Genomic DNA, 22,006 nt, shown 5'->3' on the forward strand with positions numbered 1-22,006 from the left:
TTTGACAAATTTGGGAATGCACCAATAAAAATGGCAACAATGACAGAAGGATTGGGAGAGAGGTTTTGTGAGAAAAAGCTAAAGAAAATTAGATCACTTAGCAAAATGATAATTGCAAAAAGTTTATCATATGGGAATAGCTTAAATTGTGAGGTTTTGTGAAAAACTAATACAGAATTAAATACATAGAAGGATCAGATAGGATGTCATCTGTTTGCATGCTTGTGTGCACACAGTAGTGTGCAGGAAAAAAACACTGAAAGAAAATATACCTAAGTGTTAACTGTTCTCACTCAAGGCCAGGACATAATTTCAGACTCCTCTACATAGTGCTCAAGGTAGCCATCAAAATCGACCAGCATCGGCAAATTACACAAAATCTATTTGCAATCTATAACTTGGTGAGCTGGAGGAGAAACTGCTGTAATCATTACTTCAAAACATCAAAGAAAAACTACTTGAATATAAATTACTGATTATAGGTAAGTGTAGGCCAAAGGTCAATGAATTATCTATTTGACACAGAATACTGTTCAACAAATGTTTAGTGAACACATATTATGCACCTGGCCCTATGCATAACATGAAATGAATAAAATATGTTTGTAATGTGAGGTAGCTTTTACTCTAGAAGGAGCAGGAGCAAGTTACTGTCCAGCAAGATTTCCTTTCATGGGAGGATAGGGTAGGACTTGTTTTTCACAAGTAGGGATTTATACCCAATAGGTAGACAATGTCTTCAATTACAGGAGATATTTCACAAAGTTATCTATTGAACTAAAAAAAACAAATAAATCTGAACCCCAAGAATGTTTATTTAAAAGTTCTTGGATAGTTGGTTGTCTCTGCTAAGTGATTTCAACTTACTATAATAAACTATAATTATTTCTTATTTGTTTGTCTTTCATATTAGATTTTAAGTTCCTTGAACTCAGGACTTCTCCATAATCTTCTGTGGCCAGCACTCTCCCTGGTTTTGAAAAATGCTCAAAAACTGAATGAAAGAAAGGTGGAAGGAAAGAGGGAGGAAGGAAAAGAAAAGAAGGGAAGAAAGGAAGGAATTCAAAGAAGTCTGTAATCATCACTTAGCCCTTAACAAAATTAACACGTTGACAATTCTTGATTTGACTAGCATCTCTTGATCGCCTACGATGTGCCAAAGTCTGTGACAGGTACCTTCACATATGTACTCAGCAGTTTCATTTTCCACAATTTTGAACTCCAACCAGGACGGTATTTATTAGAAGCTACTATAGTCAACAAAGTATAGATTTTGAAATCAGACTGCTTGCTTAAATCCTAACTCTGCTAGTTTCTAGCTGTGGGCAGGATACTAAATCTCTATGACTCTATTCATATAAAATATGAAAATAAACTGAGAGTAAATATTTAAAATGCCTGTATATTAGTCTTCTCCCTATAGAAATGGTTTTATTTCCTACAAACATATATATCATATATCTTCCACTATTTAATCACAGCCTCAACCTGACCAGAAGCCACCGGGCACTAGCTAAGACAGCAGAAACAAGTCTTGCAGAGCCTCAAGAAGCAAGGGCTAAAATAGACCTTAGCAAGTTGCACGATTCCCACCTGCTGTCAAGCATCAAGCTACCTTTCATAAGTCCAGCCTGATTTCAGCTCTCATGACTATCCATCACTGCTTCAGGATGACATCCAATGTCTTTAGCACACGCTTCTGTATCGCTGTTAATAAGGGATACGGGCATGATCATTTTCCCAATGATAGGGGTCCTGATCCTTTTTAGGATCACATAATAAGAACATTTTTCATTGTTGGAGATAATTCTCCTTCCCGTGCACATTTGTCAAAGGCAGTTTCCAACAGTCCCGTACATCATCCTGAAATACATGATAAGATTCAGGTCTGCTATTCATCATCTACTGGGCTTCTTCCAATGCAAGTCACTGCATGGTGAGTCTTGCCTCTGGTTTAACAATTAGAATGCAAGATCTCCCTAGAGCAGCATTGCCAGCCAGGGAAAGCTGAAAGACACAAGTGATGATGATCCCAAATTTAAGGAATGTGAATCTGCAATGATGACATATAAATCCTTTATAAAGGTAAATTGCATCTGTAGCTACCATTTTACAACAGGAACCAGACCCCTAGGAAGTGTGGTTCCTGGGGTTGTATTTGATGGCCTCTGCTGGGAAACAGCATGGTGTAGTGGAAAGAGCTTGTGCTTTGAATCAGTTAGATCCAAATTAAAATTCCTGTCCTTCTATTTACACGATGGGTGACTTTGAACATAATCTTAACTTACCTGAATATGCTTTCTCATCTGTAAAATGGGAGTATTATCAAACTCATAATTCTCTTGTGAAGATTTTAAAAGTTATTGTATTCCCTCCCTGGCATTTAGTAATCACATCAGTAATATCATTTCCCACATTCCACTGATAACTCTTCCTCCCAGCTTTGGGATGATATGATGATATAAAAGATACAGTCCTTGTCAATTAGACTCAGCTGAACACACAATATAGAAGGGAAGAAAGGGATATAAAGTGGAATCCTAATGAACAGAAGAAAGGAACAAGAGCTTCATCTGGAGTGAAAACAGTACACTAAGAATCACAAGGCTTAATTCCATGAAAGGAGAGGGATGCTAAGGAAAAGCACCATGGCAGTACTATCTGAGCTGTGTCTCAGAGGAGCAGGTGGACGCTGGCAGGTCAAAAAGAGAGAGAGGAACTTCTTCCAGGCTGAGAGGAGAGCTGAAGCAAATCCATGCACGCTCAAAGCGGGTGAGTAAGGCGATGTGTTCAGGTTGAGCCGGGTGTCTAGAAGGGACACACAACATTTGCTGTACTGATGAATGAGACAGAACTGACTTTGTGTCGCCTTTCCAGCTTCTCACCTTCCTCATCTGTAAACTTGAAATTTTGAAAAAGCAGCTACCTCAGAGGAATGATCTGAGTTAGAAAACACATATAAAGGTTTGAGTATATTGCCTGATACTTAGTAATTGCTGATAGATAGTAGGTACCTTCATCACCAGCATCCTCATTATTATTTCGAGCTTGGGGATGCCCGCTGGGAGGTGAACTAGGCTGCTGATATTATTCATAGATTTGGGGAATTTGCAAAATTTCCTGGTCTTCACTTTTACAGTGCTCGCTCCAAATTAAGAGAGAGAAATGATGTTTTACTTTAATATAATATTATATCTTCCATATCCATGGAGATTAGTTCCAGGATCTCCATAGATAACAAAATTTAAGGACATTCAAGTTCTTTATATAAAATGGCATAGTATTTGCATACAACCTACGTAATCCTCCGGTATACTTTAAATCATCTCTAGATTACTCATAATGCTTAATGCAAAGAAAATGCTATGTAATAGTTATTATACTGCATTTAAAAATTTGTATTATTTTTTAATTGTTGTATTTTTGCCTAATATTTTATATCTAACATTGGTTGAATCCATGGGTATGGAACCTCAGATATGGAGGGTGGCTGACTTTAGACCCAAGAGGAATGAAAGCAGGGTCTCGAATAGATATCTGTATACTCATTTCATACCAGCATCATTCACAATAGCCAAGAGGTGGAGGCAGCCCAAATGTCCACTGATGGATGAATGGATAAACAACCTCAGATGGAAAACATATACAGTTGGCCCTCCACAGCCTCAGGTTTTGATCCACAGTTGGTTGAATACACAGATGTGAAACCCACAGACACAAAGAGCTGATTGCACATTTCAATTTATACATAGTCAAAATCCTTCAAGTTCATTTTCACTTTACCTTTTTATGTCTAGAAAATGTTTCCTTCTCAATCATGTGGAGGCTTGTGCATGGCAACCTTCTGCAAGCCACAGACAAGAGATATGAAGTGAAGGGGCTTCCCCTGGCTTTTTAACTTCTTTTCTAACTATACAACATATTTTACCATCATTCCCTGCTCTTGCTGAGGCCATCTCAACCTAAAGGCGTTACTATTGGAACCTGTAGGAAGATGTCTTTCAGTGCAAGCACAACTTAGTATTTGGTAAGAGGACATATCATTCAGTAGAGAGTAGTTTAGTACAGTATTAAGAACGTGGACAAGCTCTGGGGTTAGAAAGATCTGTGTGTAAATGGGTCCCTTTACCTGTGTGACCTCAAGTAAGCCATGCACCTCTCTGAGCCTCAGTTGCCTCTTACGCAAAATGAGAATACTTGTCTAAAGGCTGTTTTGAAGCTTAAATGAGAAACATGGACACAAGGACACAGGAACAACAGATATTGATTCCTCCTTCACCTCTGCTCTCTCCTCTCCTCTGCCTTTGATCTATGTGTGTTCTCTTGATAGACTGCAGAAACACTCAGTCTTGCAAACGTGTACTCTGACCATCCCAGAAGGTGTGTTGCAATAGGAGATTGCTGAAATCTCAGCACACCTGGGAACACTGTCTGCTCAGCAAACTCACACAAATAATAAAACCCCATCCTCTGGGTCATTTACTGGTTATCTACAAAGACAAAGATTCTCCAACTCCGAGAAGGAGCAGATACTTAACCAGACTCACAGCATACCAAGGATTCAGAGGGCTAATGTGAAGGGCTTTGTTCTTCCAAACATCAAAATTCAGGCCCAGCCACTGCCAGAGGCAGCACACTGAGCTTAATGAAGCAGTGGGATGAACTAATATGGCAAATCTTATAGCTCTTACTACCAATATGGCCTACATCATGCTAAATTACAGCACCAGACATGATTGGACACACATCACAAAAGGAGAAGTAGCTGTCTGAATTGTAGGAATTTTGAATGCCACATAATAAGAATCTCAAGAGCCAACTCTTAGGGGAGATTTTTTTTTTTAATTTTCTTTCTCCTTGTGCAAATAATTCTCCCCCACATTTTATAACAATTAATTCAACAAACATTTACTGAGTACCTACCATGTGCCAAGTATATCCGGTGAGGAACTCATAATTAATGGCATAACATAGAAAAAAGAAAAATAATTGTAGAAAAAATGGTAGAAATAATTGTAGAAAAAATGTGATAAAATTATCACACTTTACCCATAGTACAGGGTGTTGTGAGACCCCTTAGAATCCAGGGGACTCAGGTGAGATTTTTCTTGGCCATCAGTTCATTCATTTACTCCCTTATTCATTCAATAAATATTGCTCCATACCTACACTTTTCAACATTCTCCTTAGTGGCAGCAGTAAAGTGGCTAATAAAACAGACACAGTCCCTGTCCTCACAGATCTCCCAGCCTAGTGTGTGATAAAGAGGAGGATAAACCTTATTTAAACAATGGAGAAAATGCAAAGTGGCTGAGAGCACACAGGATGGTCATGACCCACAACTTGGGGGGTATGTGGGTGGGTTGCAATGGGTCACCAAAGCATTTCTCGAGAAAAGTAATCTTTAACTTGAAACTAAAGAATACACGGAGTTGGCTTTGAAACAAATACAGAAAAATGTATTCCTGGGAGAAGAAAAAACATGTACAAAACCCCAAGGGTAAAAAATCAACATGGTAGGGTCAGGGAACTGAAATTGGTTCAGTGGGATCACTCAGTGAAGTAGGATTGGCAAGAGTCGTGAGGAATGTGCCTGGACAGATAAGAAGGGGTCAGACCAGACAGCACCTCTCTGATGCCATGATAAGCAGTGTGGACTTTTTCCTGAGGGCAGGAGGAGCCACTCACTGAAGGGTTTTATGCAGGAGTGTGATCTGATTAAATCTCCACATTAGTGAGCAGTGCTGAGAATGGCTTGGAGATGGACAGCAGTGAAAACCTGAAGACCATTTAGGAGGGTGCTAGGATGACCCAGATGAGAGATGAAGGTAGGCTGAACTACCTTCGGGGTGGGGGCTAGTGAGGGGAGAAGGAATGAATGGATTTGAAAGATACACAGAGGGTCACATGAACTGATAATCAGTGATTAATTAATTGAGGTTGTCAGGAAGCTCACAATGTTAACCAAAAGGTGACTGTAATCCTAGCACTTTGGGAGGCCGAGGCAGGCGGATTACCTGAGGTCAGGAGTTCATGAACAGCCTGGTCAATATGGTAAAACCCCGTCTCTACTAAAAATTCAAAAAATTAGCTGGGCGCAGTGACGCGCACCTGTAATCCCAGCTACTCGGGAGGCTGAGGCAGGAGAATCGCTTGAACCCGGGAGGCAGAGGTTGCGGTGAGCGGAGATCATGCCACTGCACTCCAGCCTGGGTGACAAAACGAGACTTGGTTTCCAAAAAAAAAATTGCAAGTGCACAGGGTAAGAGAGCTAGCCAAGGTGAAATTGCAGTCTGCACAAAAGCCACAGAGGTGAGGCCTGGGACCTGAAGCGTAGTGTGGCTAAGGGTGGGAGCAAGCAGAGTGACAGAAAAGGAGACAGAAACCACATTTCAAAGGACTTGATGCATTGTCCTGTGGCGTATGCTGCCACGGTTACAGAACAAGTTCAAAGAGGAAAGAAGCTATGAAGGTGAGTTTGGAGAAAGCCTGACTTCTAGCAAGGAAACCAGTTAGAACAAAGTCCTGAACTAAGTCACCAATTAAACCTGAAATAGTTTGTCTTCAGGGAATGGCCACACTGAGTGAAGTGTCCTGTAATCAATTCATGACCATGTGACCACAGAGAATACAGAAGTCTCTTTTCACCACAGCACATCATACGATCAGTCTTACCACAAAGAAGTAAACTGCTTGGCCCCAAAACATGACTCTCTGCCTCCAAGCCCTTTAGCCCAAGAGCTCTACTGATCAAGTTCAGACAAATTTATCTTTTCTTATAATTAAATCCTTGGTTTTGAATTTCTAAAGCTCACAAATCACAGAGTTCATATAGAATGATTAGCTCACCAAAACCCTGTCAAGACAGAACAGCACCATAAATTTACATGATGTAGCTAATCAGTTTCTATGCTCCAGTCTCCCCAGAAGAGTAGAACCCCTATAATTTTTTCACATTCTCCAACTCTCCAGCATCAAGCCACAAGGCAAACCCACAGAACACATTCAGGGAAGACAGTACAGACGTCAGCACGGGTAAGACCTAGTGTATGGCAACTCAGGCAGACAAGCCCCATGACCTGCGGCAAGTCTCTGGACCTCTCTAAACATTATTTTCTTATGTATTCAATGGGATGATGTAAGAGTTAGGCTCATTAGGGACAATTTATCTAAAATGGTTCATATGCAAGAAGCATACATGATGGCTACTAATAAATCTTTGTAGCTTGACAACATGGTCCACTTTCCTTTATATTTCCTATTCATTCCCTCAGTTATTCTTGGAGCAAGTATCCATTTGAAGAGGGACCAGTTTCTTTTTCTTACCAACTATCCCATATTCCTCTGGAGAAAAGGGTACCTTCTACCTCTCTGTATTTCCTATACCACTAGAGATGTGCTGCCTCTCAGACATGGTGGGAGTTGGGGGCCACAGGGGAAAGGAATATTTCTTAACCTTGATTCTATGTATAGAGTTTCAATGCTAGGTTTTTTATACTTGTGAACTCATGAAATCCTTACTGCAACACTCTGAGATAGGAACTACTATTATTCCCATTTTACAGATAAAGTTGAGGCCCAAAAAGATTAGGTAGCTAGCCCAAGATAGACAAGTAGAAAAGGTGCCAAGCCTTGACTCCAACTTCAGTTTATCTAATTCTAAAACATGGGCTCTTTTCAGGAGTCTTCACTGTAAGGAAGAGGAAGCAAACACCCCAAGAGGTTAATGAGGTGAATCCTAAGAATATCAGTTGTTTGGGACCTACTGAGTGGAAGGAGCTCCAGCCAGGGAGCCATTCCTGGGTGGCAACCCTGGCTCTGCCATTGCCCAGGGGAGTGACCACTGGCAAATCATTCTCCTCTTGAGACCTCATCTGTGACAACCGGGCTGTGGCCTGCCACCAAACATTAACTTCTTATAACCTTTTATATATATCAACTTCCTGAGAAGTTGTGTATTCCGGAGAGGTTATTCATGTTTTAATGTATACAGACTTTCAGAGTATTGTGTTACTTGTGTTTGTTAAAATAAAAATGTACTTGCTTTTAGTCAGGAAGGCAATGAAAAGAGTTTTAATGAGAATCATCCTCATTATGATAAATATGGAATATTTTAATTAATAAAAATAAACTTGGAGTCAAAGTAAACCTTACGCATTTTATGAACAGTAAGAGGTTGGGAATGAATAAAAGCAGCAAAGAAGAAACACAATATTTTTTCCAGGAAGGATGAGACATAAATATCAGAAGGCCCCCTCCCCTACCCCACCCTCCCAGCTCACAGTTCTTTAACTACAGCGTGGATGACTAGAGTCAGAATCTCCTTCTAAGGCATTTCTCTGTTCTTCAGAAGACCAAGCATAGGCTGGGCTCATGCTGGAGCTATATAAATGTTTGTGGACAAAAGAACTAATTACTGATGCCCCTACTAAATTTCAAAATTGGGCAAGTAAATATTATCTCTACATCCATTTGGTGGCTGAGAAAAGTGACGCTCAAAAAGTAGAGGTGACTTGTCTGAAGTTAGACCACCAAAGAGTGGGGGGCTTAAAGTATGAACCCAAATACCCAGTATCTTGACTGACCCCAGACTGCCTCCTATGCACGACAAGAGCAGCATATAGAAGCCATGATAAATAAGCCTGATAAAAAGATTGTTTTCTTAAAAAATTAATCTCTCAGGATCCTGATGACCTAATGAGATAATATGATGACAATTTATAAGCTCCTATGTGGTAAGCCAATGTTAGCGGAACTTACTCCCTAGGGCTAATGACCAGTTGAGCAGTCATGACCCTGAATGTACCATTCCTTAACCCAAACTAACTAGAATTTTTCAAGAAACTTCCAAAAGTTAGCACAGCTGCGAGGTACAGAGGGTTCACACTTGGTTTGATGTGACTTCAAACCTGAGGCATCTGCCCTGTGATCACTGACTTCTCCTAAATCCCATTAAAGCCTTGATTCTTGGAGTCAAAATTCTCCTGGGAGAAAATATGAAGGTAGCTTTTTGTCATTGTCATTGTGGTTAACTGATGATCCCTGGGTATAGCACTAACATGAAATATAAGGGAAGTTAAAAAGTTTCACTATTTCCAGGTGTCCCTAGAAAATAAGGAGGCAATAGTGAACTGTGATTTCAGAAAGGACAGAGCACTAACACACTAACACTGACTAAGCCATACTACATTGCAGACCCCAAGCTAGCGCTCACCCACAGTATCTCCCTCACCTTTCTTTCTTTCTTTTATTTCTTATTTATTTATTTGGAGACAGAGTTTCACTCTTTTTGCCCAGGCTGGAGTGCAATGGCGCACTGTCGGCTCACTGCAACTTCTACCTCCCAGGTTCAAGTGATTCTCCTGCTTCAGCCTCTCAAGTAGCTGGGATTACAGGCAAGTGCCACTATGCCCTAATTTTGTATTTTTGTATTTTTAGTAGAGACAGGGTTTTACCATGTTGGCCAGGTTGGTCTCAAACTCCTGACCTCAGGTGATCTGCCCACCTCAGCCTCCTAAAGTGCTGGGATTACAGGCATGAGCACCGCACCCAGCCCCCTCACCTTTCTATGACAAGTGAAAATATTCACACACACACACACACACACACACACACACACACACACACACCCCTCCCTTTAAAGATAAGTGAAACCAGGCTCAAGGAGGCTAACTAACCTGTCTCTAGTTACACAGCATATAAAGAGAAGAGTTAGAACTAAAAACCAGGTCTGCTGTGCTCCGAAGTCAGTACTCTTTCCACTACACTAAGCTGACAGATGGCACTGACTGGAAGACTCCAGGCACTGCCCCCAGAAATGTCTATCTGTTCATCATGGGACACATTCCTCTACCATGATCTTCCACTGAGTGCCCTAATACAGAGATTACAAATAACAAGAATAGTGTCAACTGATTGTCCTCCTTTGATGGCAGGTAACGAACCTGAAAATATACATTATTTTCCTCGGGCCTTCCATCAAATTCCACTTCTGGAATGGGCACCATTTGACAAGCTGTATGTGCAGTGACACAACCCAATACAAATAAAATGGAAAAAAAAACTTTATTTTTCACTACTTGCATCCCTTATTTGAATTGTGAATACTCTAGTTACATTTCATAAATAGCCTGCCTAGAAACTCATTTTGTGATGAAATATGCCCCTGTGTGACTTGTATTTGAAACCGTCTGGCTTGGTTTCAACAGCTTGAGTTAAAGAACTAGGGTGATAGGCTTGTGAAGAACTCTAAAGGGCCTCTTAACTTTCTTTATGCCACTCTTTCCCACAATAGATGACCCAAATTGTCAGGTATTCTTTTTTCAGGAATTAAAATATCTGCCCCTGGAGTCATCTAAATCTTAATAAGAGGGGGGAAAAACACTTCTATTTTGTAATATCAGGTAATAATATGGGAAATACACTTATATCAAATAACAAAATAGGACATGAAATTGTATGAAGAGTATGATGTCAACCACATATTATCCTGGAAGGCCAGTTTAAGGATGTAACTTCAGTTGTTAATAGTAATTATTTTTGTTTGTCCTTTCTAATTTCAGCAATAAGCACATACAGCTTTTAAAAAGTTAAATAAATATAAAAAATAAAAGATAATATTTTCCAGAAATAGTCCTAAATATTATTCAGGGTTTCATCCCAACCAAAAATCATTATATGAGGACATAATATTAACTGATAAAAATAATTATATGAGAATATAATATTAACTAATACCAGACACAAGGGTTGTCCCAGAAAAGAAGTTACACACCAATCTTGCTGATAAATATAGATACAAAAACCATTCCTTAACCTAACAAATCTTGCTGGTAAATACAGATACAAAAAAACATTCCTTAACCTAACAAATCAAATCCACCAGGGTGTAGAAAATAAAAGCATTACGACCAAGTAAGATTTACCCCAGAAATGAAGATTTAAAAATCTATCAGTTAAATCCACAACAGTATAAATTATAAGAGGAAAAATATGTATAATCATTGAAATAAATACAGAAAAAGCATATGATAAAATTCAGCATGCAAATTTAGAATTTAAAAATACTTCCTAGAAAATAATACATAAAGGGGAACTAATAAATATGTTTTATTTTGTTTTGTTTTGTTTTGAGACATCGTCTGGCTCTATTGCCCAGGCTGGAGAACAGTGGTGCGATTGTGTCCCACTGCAAGCTGCCCTTCACAGGCTCAAGCCATCCTCCCAATTTAGCCTCCTAGGTAGCTGGGACTACAGGCATGTACCACCATGCTTGGCCATTCTTTGCATTTTTTTTTTTTTTTTTTGTAGAGACAGGGTTTCATCATGTTGCCCAGGCTGGTCTCAAACTCATAAGCTCAAGCGATCTACCCACCTTAGCCTCCCAAAGTGCTGAGACTATAGGCGTGAGCCACCATGCCTGGCCAGAAAACTATCTTTAGTAAAAACTTAAGCATCACTTAAATGTAATCTAGAAGCAATCAGGAACAAGATAAGGACATTTACTATCACTAAATATTATAATGACAGATCCAGCCAATTAGAGAGAAAAAGAATAAGTACTTAAGGATAGATGAGAAATTTATTTGCGGATTATACGCTGTCTCCATAGAAAATCCAAGCATAGTTGGCGAAAGTAGTAGTAATAAAAGAGCATAATGACATGGTTATATTCAAGATTCAATATCAGTATATAAACTGTTTATTCCTTTTAAAGTTGTATTAATTTTGTCCAAGTTAGCAACATTTGTTTAATGAAATACTATTACATCATCAAAACTGAAGAACAAGAAATGAATTAATGCTTACCAGCACATTTTCTCTCTCTCTCTCTATTTTTTTTTTTTTTTTGAGACTGAGTCTTACTCGGTCACCCAGGCTGGAGGGCAATGAAGCCATCTTGGCTCACCGTAACCTCTGCCTCCCAGGTTCAAGCGATTCTCCTGCCTCAGCCTCCCAAGTAGCTGAGATTACAGATGTGAGGACATGGTGAGAAGATGACCATCTACAAGCCAGGAAGAGAGCCCTCACCAGGAACCAAACTGGCTGGCACTTTGATCTTAGACTTTCTAGCCTCCAGATCTGTGAGAAACATGTTTCTGTGGTTTTAGCTGCCAAGTCTATGGTATTTTCTTATGGCAACTCAAGCTAATTAAGACAAGATGAATGACAAAGGAAGAGAAAAAGAGAAAAGAGGGGAGAGGAGGGAAATTGAGAAAGATGACAAGGAAGGGAGGAGAAGAGAAGGAGAAAAGGAAAAGGGAGGAAAAAGAGGAAGAAGATCACAGCTAACCTTTGTTGAGCATTTAATATATGGCAAGTAATATATTAAGTATTTTATTTGCCTGATTTTCATTAATCTTCATAGTGAGCCTTTGAAGTCAGTAATATTATACACCCATTTTATAGGAGAGGAAAATGAGGCTCAGGTTAAATACTTTCAAAGGTCACACAGTGAGAAAGTGGTAAAGCCAGAAATTGAATCCAGCTCTGCCTACCCAAATTCCATGGTATTAGCCACTCCTTGGAGGACACTCCTCACATACGTATTATGTTGATTTCAGAGTTTTTTTAGGACATGAAGTTGAGGAGGTTCTAAAAGGGTCACCTTCACGCTGTTATCCCAAATCCCCAACTGAGCCAATGTCCTGAAAACCTGAATCCTCTCTGCAGAATGCTTCTGGTTTTGCATGTTAAAATTAAGAATGAAAAAATATGCACTAAGATAACATTTTTAATGCATTAAGCATTCAAGAGTGCAGGTTTGGTGGAAAGGTTAAATCTGAGGCAAAAATATAACTTGTCAGTTTCCACTGAAAAAGCATTTAAATTCTAGTACATACTGGGCTCTGCGACCTCTTTTTTTTTTTTTTCCCCCACATAGCAGTCTCCCAAGACATGTTCTTTCACCCACTTACTTTCTTTCTATTATTCTTAGACCATGATGCATAGAAAACAGGTTTACATTAATTTTTCGGGAACGAAATAGACTGCCTCCAAAATATTTGTGTTTCAAATAAACATCAAAAGCAAAATTTATAGTCCTTCCTGGGCTTCTGGCTGTCCAAGAGCTGCATATGTATTACAGTTATGTCCCCTACTTCATATAGAGTGCCAGACAAATGCCATCACAAAACATAACTGGGCAGGCACAGTGATGTCTCAAACAAATCACCGTCTATACAAAGAAGTCAAGGGCATCCCGGTTTGCAAGCCCACATTGACAGATTTCAAGACCTGAAAGAGAGGTCTGTTAATCCCCTCCCATGCAGCTGAGAAAACAAGGGAGAGAGAGCAGAAACTACAGGGAGAAAACACACACACACAGAGAAAGAAGTTGCTCATATTTAATTGGCAGGGGGTGAAGCTTACTGAAAAACATGGTCCTAAAGCCATGGGGCTAAATTCTCCAGAAAACATGAAAAGTGATAGAATTACTTTATTATCACACTATGCCTGCAAATCTTCATTGCCAGATATCTCTGGCTCCTCTCTGCCAAGCACTTCCTAAGTGCTGAGACTTAAAATGTGAACAAAACATCTAGCTCCAAAGGAGTTTATGCAGGACATTTTTAATAAAGTGAAACACTAACCAAGTACTAATGAAACAAAACAAATAAAAACATTTATATCAATTTTGGGAGTAAGAAAAGGCTCCCCCAGGAGGCTCCCCTAAACTCAAACCTAGTGAATAAGCAGGAGTCAGTTCAGAGAAAACAACAACAACAACAACAACGAAGGGCAACAAAAAAGGATTTCAGGCTGGATTAAGAGTCCAGTGGTTCTTAAAGTAGGGTCTCTGGACCAGCAGGACTGGCATCACCTAGGAAGCTGTTTTAAAAGGAAAGTCTTGCGTCCTACCCTAGACACCGAATCTGACACTTTGGGATGAGACTCAGAAATGAAGGCTTTAAACAAGCCCTCCCAGTGATTCTGGTTCAGCCAGAGTTTGACAACCACTGGTACAGGTAAAGATGAACTACAGGATGTCTGGAGGGTAAACAGGGATGGGGAAGTGGGGAGGTTAGGCAGAGATGTTGCTGGAGGGATGGATAGAAGGCATATGCAGAAAAACTTTGCATATTATGAGAAAAGGTTTGGATTTTGTTTGGAGAGTAATGAAGAGCCATTACATTATTATATTATATACATTATTATATTATGAATACAAATGAAGAGCCATTACATTATTATATTATGAATACGAAACACACAAAATAACTATTTAAAAATACATGTGACCATAAAGATACTTATTTATATCATTCCAGAGATTATATCATTCCAGAGATTTAAAAACTCATTCCTGTGCAGAAAAGTTTTGGATTTTATCTGGAGAATAATGATGGACCATTACATTATTATATTATGAATACAAAACACACAAAATGACTATTTAAAAATATTTGCAATCATAAAGATATTTCTTCCTATCACTCCAGAGATTTAAAAACTCATTCCTGTGCAGAAGAGTAGCCATTAAAAAAAGAAGGTCAAATTCAGCCCTACCTTTCTTTCTGGAGTCTTTCTTGGCGCTGGTTTTCACAGCTACTTGAAGTTCTGTCTCAGTTGACATCCTACTTAATCCTTAGTCCACTTCACACAGATCCCGGGCCTTGGCCAGGCTCATTGAGGACTCTTCTCCAAGAGAAAGACTCCTCCCTTCAGAAATGACACTCTGAGCTGCACATTTCATTCACTCTTCTTGAGTGCTGCAAATCAAGGCAAGAGAACATTCAGAATCATCACTGTTACGAAGTTAAACAGACATTTTAAAAAAGTGAATTGGCAAACATATACAAACAAAATCTTGGTCTTCATGCAAAAACTGCTCTCATGGTTTCATGAAGGCATTGATAGGGTTTATACAGCAAAGGGAATGAGAGGCTTATAGCGGCAAACTGCTTCTCAAACTAGGTAACTCAAAATAGATCTTTAAAAGTCTAGATTTATAAGAGGGACAAAACCCAACTCTGTTTTCTGTGTTTCTTATTTTCAAGCATCAGATCCCAACCAGAACATACAGCAAAGGTATGGCCAGCCCCATGGAGATATTTCCAACAAGAGAGCACCGGTCTATCAGCCAAGCTTGATCAGCGCCTTGGCAGCAAAAGCAGATCATATGGAAGTGACCTGTGGTCTGTCCCTCACTGGCAGGCATCAGAGGGGGCATAGAGTTGACATACAACTGGACTCCAAGGGTAAGGTGACAAATGGGGCCGAGAAACTTTCCAGCAAGCCAATTTTATGTCAACTTTTCCTCCAGCTATAAGAGCAGACAAGCATTTAATGTGCAGAGAAAAAGAAAAGAAACAGGCAGACACAGATTTCATTCATTCATTCTCTAATAAATATGCATTGAACAATACCAGGTGCTATTAAACTCAAACACTGTGCTAGGAAGATAATAATGATAATAAAGATAATACAACCACTTCACTTACAGGTAATAGTTACTATATACTATGCCCTTAGCTACTGCTTCACATATAGTATCTCACTTGGTCTCATTCAAATTAAACGAATATACAGTATTCTCTTTGATAATAGTCTTTTCCTGTGACTATCTGATAGTTATATGAGAGTTCTATTAAAAAGTAAACATTTCACCAATTTCCACTTTTGAAAAGTATTAAGAAAAAGCTATTAGAAATGGATCTTCGAATTGTGCAGCCAATTCTTAGTTCATCCCACAGATCTAGAACGGTTTAATAGAAAACGACTGACCTCGAATGCCAGTTTCAGTTCAAAAAGAATAATGACCCAAACCTGTTAATCATGACAATCTAGTTAATCTTAACCAGAAAGTCTAATATAAAAGCCATGTAAAATTATAGTAAAGCTTGAATATGAGGAAATTCCCACCTTAATCCAAAGATATCTGTTTTGTTTTATTTATATATAAGCTAACTATTTCTTAAAAAGGAAATGGCCCAAATGAAAGTACTTGATCTAGTGAATCTAAGGCTACAACTAAGAAAAACAGAAAGTTATCTTTGTAAAACAGGGTCCATGAAACCGTACACAGAAAATGAGAATTTATCCTGCCACTTTTATACCATCCATCTATACCTTGCCACCAGCCCCCACACCCTTTCCAGCCCCTTATCTCTAAGACAACGTTCAATGGAAGATGACATAGTCACAAAATTTGGTCATGTATAAACATAATCAAATTTATTAATAATATTTACCATTTCACTGCAGCAAGTATTTACTAAGAATCTACTATGGGCCAGGTACAAATGCTAGCTCATTCATGTTAACAGATATTTACCAAGTAACCATGCTGGCCAAGAGTACATAGTCAAAGGTTGGTTCCTATTCTCAAAGAAGCTCAATCTAACAGGGGTATCAGTCATGTAAGGGACAGCAACACACATATGTGACCAAAACTAAAACAGGCATATAAATACCAGGCATACAGGGCAGAAAGATGCAAGTATTCATCTTTGCTTGGAAGGGTCAATAAAGCTTCAGAGGATAAGCCCTACTCTGTGAGATGTTGAAGAGCAATGTTTCTGTCAAAAGGACAATAAGGGAAAGGACCAACAGCTTCTCAATAATTATATGTAGAATGAATGAATGAATGAATGGTTGTTTCAGGCAGAAAGATCAGCATGTATAAAAGCAAGGAGGAGTGAAATCAACAACCAAAGTAAAAGGAGGCACAAATCTAGCAGGGAAGTGATGTACTTCCCCATCTTCCCAGTTTTTCCTTGTGCTGCTATCTTTCTATGGAATCTCTTGTCTCAAGTCTGCCTTGACATTCTATTGACTCCTCAAGGTTCAGTTCGAAGAGACATCACAGGCAGAAAGATGTTTTGATCTCTGTAGCAAAAGAGACTCTCTCCCAACTTATTTTATGATTTGATTTTTGGACAACTTCAGTTTCAGCCACTTACAAGCCACATGATTTGAAGAAGTTACTCAACCTGGTCTTTGCCTCAGTTTCTTCATCTGTACACTGGGGATAATAGTGCCCACTGGGGGAGCTGTTGTGGCAATCAAGTATGATCACACATATAATGCTATTGGAAGAGTGTCTGGCATGCCTCCTGGTAAGCATTTAATAAATATTAGGCACATAAATTCCTGTGCCACTTGCTCAAGGCCACGTGGCTGGTATGTGACCGAAAGTCTGTATTATCTCCCCTTTACAAAGGAAGAAACTGATTCAAGTTATTTTTGCTGTTTGAGGATGAATTGTAGGAAATGGTATCAGTTGGTCTTGGACACAGTAGATGCCTAATCTATAAATTCAGAAAGTAGTTGAAATATGTGGATCTTACACATTTTCAAGAATTTTTTAAAATCAGTGTATAAAACTGGATTGGATTTGGGCCATTTTCTCTTCTTCAACCTTCTAAATCACAATATAGCATCTCTCCCTATTTCTATCTTCAAAGATGCTTGTTCAACAAAATATGATTATGTTCAAGTGTTACAAGCATTACTTGTGAATTTCTGAAGTACATCCCTACATCAATAATGAAAGGAAACCACCATCATTCTGAATAAAAACTTAAATAAGCTACAGTACTGTGAGAACGTACCACAGTGTGGACCCTGGCATCCCCTTTAATTTTCCAAAAGGCAGAGGTTGAGCAAATGCTGTGAAGTAACTCCAAATTATTTAGGAAATTCGCTTCTTTGTAATTAAGGAGATTAAAGTCCTCCAGGGCCAGAAACCATGTGACAACTCAAATCATTTTCCCCAGTAAAAGCTGTGAAACCCTATCAGTTAAATTCAGGCTTGCCTGGAATTTTGAAATGCTTCAATAATATTTCTTTGCTCCACACAATCTGCAGTAATTTAATATTCCTGAAGTGTGTCAGGTTTTTTATAATGAGCTCTTCAAATCTAAATGTGAATTATGTAACATTCCACTACAGACATTCTGTCTAGTGAACTGCTTCTAAAATGTAAAATTTCATGTTTAGCGATGGGGTGGGGGCCAAAAACACCAAACCACAAAGCAGAGAAAACAGATATGCCTTTTTTTTTTAAACAAAGCATGAAGGTTTCAGCAGCTACAACAGAACAAACACACACTAAACACATACTATAATACACATTTGTGTTCTTTCTTTCCCCCTTTTCTCATATAATCCTACAATAAAACAGCTATTACTTATTGAGGGTCCACTATTTACCAAGTACTATGCTATAAGTTTTTCTGGCATTATTTGATGCAATTCATTCAACTATTTGAAGAGTCCAATATAATTATCTACATTAAACAAATGAGGAAACTGAGGCACAAGCCAGCTTAGGAGCTTGTCCAAAGTCACATAGCTAGTAAATAGTACAGCACAGGGCAAGTTACAAGACGCTCATCTCTCCAACTTCCCTCAAAGCCCTCCCAGATTTCCATCAGTGGGTGAATGGAAAAACAAAATATTTGTACCATGGACTATTGCTCAATGTATAAAGGAAATATAGCACTGATACACAGTGCAATGTGGATGAACCCTGAAAACAGCAAGCCAAGTAAGTTAGACAAAATATGTTGCATATTGTATGACTTCACTTATATGCAATATTCAAAATAGACAAATCCTTGGAGACAGAATGCAGATCAGTGGTTGCCAGGGGCTACGGGAGGGGCATAAGGCTGAGGAACTGCTTAATGGGTATGGGGTCTTCTTTGGGAGTGATGAAAATATTCTGGAACCAGACGGAGGCAAAGTTGCACAACATCGTGACTACAATAAATACGACTTTAAAATGGTTAATTTTATGTCATGTGAATTTCACTCAAATTAGAAAAACAAAACAAAACCCCTCCCAACCTGATATGAGCCTTGTGTGATAACACTAAGGCCACTGGAAATTCCAGTTTAAAAAATAACGTAGTGCTAAAAAACAGATGAAAATGTAGTTTTCCCAAAACCAAGACTTTGAGTTTGTGTGGCAGTAACTGCATGCATTAAAACTCTATGTCACTATTGGCATGTTTTGTGATTTGATGTCTTACTTAGCTTCATCCAAGGTATAAAGCATAGAAAACGGGACATTTATCAACAAGGCCCAAAGGTTTATAACAGTACAGACAAGAAGCCTCAGTTTCCTCATCAGTAAAATGGGAACACCACCACCAAGCATGTGAGATTTAGAAGATAAATGAGATTTGGGCATTAAAAAGCCTAGCTCAGTCTATAGCATGCTACCTTTATCTTTACAAAAAGATACACAGGATAAACAAACCAGATAACATGCAAGTTGTTTTTCATCACTTAGTGGTGATGTGACTGGGTGTCAGGGTAAAAGGGATATGGCAGAGGGTGATACTTCTCAGGATACAGCTTTTTGCATAATTCCCACATTTGGAAGCATATTAATGTTCTACATATCTGAAAAAAAATAAATTAATAGGGAAGGTAAGGGTGAGCGTAAAACTAAAAGTAGACGGAAGCAAATCAATTCAATTGTATGTTAAACGGACATCGTAAGCACACTTGCTAAAGAGGTGGAGGAGAAAAAACTATCAAATAACATAAACACAGAATTGGATGGCACACACCCAATCTTGGGTAGAGTTGAAGCAAGAGCAGCAGCAAACAAATTCTGAAGTCTTTTTAGTAGGCTTGTTTTCTGTAGTGTTATGAGCAAAGCAGAAGAAACTATTTTCGATGTTCTATAGAATGGAGCAAAGGAATAAATGCACAGATATTGTTGGGAGCCAAGCTTCTCCTATGGGACAAGGGATGTTAAAACATAGAAAGGAAAGCAGGAAAGAATGCTAAAGTGATAGATTGAAAATTGTAGGTTTCAAAGTAAACTTGGGATTTATAAAGTATGCATGCATCTGTATATAAATGTATAGGTATGAATGTATGTATGTGTTGATACGCAACTATTTCCTATCTCTGTCCATTAAGAGGGCCTAGGAGCAAAGATACTCTAGCAACAATGAGATAACTAATACTTAGATTTTGGATTCTGTTATCATTTTCCAGCAAAAGAAACCAAGGCTTCTTGGGGGAAATGAATTATTTCAGAGCTGGCGCATGGCAGGTACAAAATGAGCCTGAAATATCTTGTTATTCCAGAAATTAAGTGCTCAAAACAAACAAAAAATGATGAGAGAATTTTATAAAGGACACAGAAGCCATCATGAAGAGTTCTTGCCAGCCTAATTAGGAATTATTTAAACACTGCTATAATTAAGGATGGTAATAAATAATAAACCATTGAAAAAATAGAAATCCACAAATCTATACTGATGACAGACAGACATACAAATGGGGTAAGAATGGAAGGCTGTCTTGCTTATAGCAGAACAGGTGCTGACTGGTAAATACCGACTGCTGGAGTTATAAAATCAACATATTGCCGCCATCAGAGCCATCAGAGTAAAGACTGGTCAGGCAAGAATCATCAACAGATGCTAAGTCCAGGGAAAAATGTTTGATAAGAAGCAGAATATGTGCAGGTCTTAAACTGTCTTCCCACTTACTGTGTATCAGTTCCAAGGGAAACTTTGTAATTACATAGTGGAGAAATTGGACAAAACCTTGTTAACAAAATTAACTTCAACAAACAGGGGCAGATGGACAGCATGTGATACCCTGAGCAGAACACAACATCACTATGCAGTACTGTGTAGTCTTCTGCCCAGGAATCTAATCAGATTAGGCATTTAAAAAATGGGAAGGGGAGAGCTGTATTCATTGAAAATGTAATAAAAGACAAAGAGAAGCTGTGGAAATATTTTAGATTAAAAGAAATTAAGCAGAAATAACAACTAAATATCGTATCTATACAGGATATTATACTGGAGAGAAAAGAACTGTTAGCTCCCCCAAAATTATTGAGCCAATTGATAAACTTGAATATGAATAGTAAGTTAGGTAAACATATTGCATTAATGGTAAATCTATTTAACTTGAAAACTTTCCTGTGATTATATAAAATAATATAGCTGTTTTTAGGAAACACACTAAATATTCAGGAGTAAAGGGCCAAGATATGTACACCTTATATTCAGATGATTCAGAAAAAATTTCATATACATGTATACATGTATGTGTATGCATATATGTGTGAATATATTTATACATACATGCACAGTGAGAAAACACACAAATGATAAATCAAGTAAGATAAAATATCAGCAATGGGTGATACTAAGTAAAGGGCATAAGGTGTTTTTTGCATATTCTTATGCCTATACTTTTTCCTGTAATTGTGAGATTATTTCCAAATTAAGAAAAAGGAAAAACAAGCCTAGCTCAAACTCTAACACAAAGAAGTATGTAATTAAGTCAATTCTGGCCTCACTTTTCTCCTAAGTTCAAACCCATTCCAGCTTCCTAGATGGCATGCTTTCTAATGCCCAAGGCTAGCTGAGTTTAAAATTCGTTTACGGCTGCCAGTTCTGACTCCACCTCCACCCCTGTAACTCCCCAGACTGCCAAACTTGGCAGAAGTCTACGGACCAAAGCTGCATGGAACAGGGTCCTTTCTTCCTGAGCTCTAAACTCCCCCTCTAGACTGTATTCCATGTCCACTCAGACTTTACATCCTCCTGCCCCCTGAACCACTGCAGGTTCCTTTAATTACTCAGCCTAAGTAGCCCTTTTGTAGATTATGTATCTCCCGCTCCATCCCTGGGACTATGTCATTAACCTGTCAATCTTTTTTTTTTTTTTATGTCAAAGGCTATCTGATCTGACCATGGCAATTTGGAAAAGGCCTAAAATTCCCCCACGCTGCATATTTGATTTTTGCAGGGTCAAGACAACAGTTAAACGTAAGGCTTTGCAGGAACCCAATGGCAGCAGTTCTATAAAGCTGCTGTGGGTGTGAAAGGTACAACTGTTATAGAAACTTTTGGCAGATATATTGAGAGATGCTGTATCTTTCTGCTAATAAAGGATCACCATCATTGCAACAGATGTACAATCATCATCTTCTTTACCAAACCTTTCAAGAAAAATAATACATTGATAGGACATATTCCTAGCTTTAAAACTTTGAAGCCCACAAAACTGATAGATT

At 38.6% G+C, this 22,006-nt stretch overlaps 1 protein-coding gene across 11 annotated transcripts in view; it reads right to left on the reverse strand.

Annotated features, from left to right (window-relative positions):
- The window catches only part of DAB1 (DAB adaptor protein 1), a 1,241,370-nt gene that overhangs the window by 281,081 nt on the left and 938,283 nt on the right, over positions 1–22,006 (reverse strand). For all 11 annotated transcript variants that reach the window (XM_017956763.3, XM_017956575.3, XM_021923232.2 and 8 more), the window contains one exon: positions 14,509–14,711. In XM_017956763.3, the coding sequence (XP_017812252.1) occupies positions 14,509–14,575 (67 nt within the window). In that variant the 5' untranslated portion in view covers positions 14,576–14,711. The remainder of the gene's footprint in view (positions 1–14,508; positions 14,712–22,006) is intronic.

The sequence above is a fragment of the Papio anubis genome, chromosome 1, assembly GCF_008728515.1.
Source record: "Papio anubis isolate 15944 chromosome 1, Panubis1.0, whole genome shotgun sequence".
In the NCBI taxonomy this organism is placed as follows: Eukaryota; Metazoa; Chordata; class Mammalia; order Primates; family Cercopithecidae; genus Papio; species Papio anubis.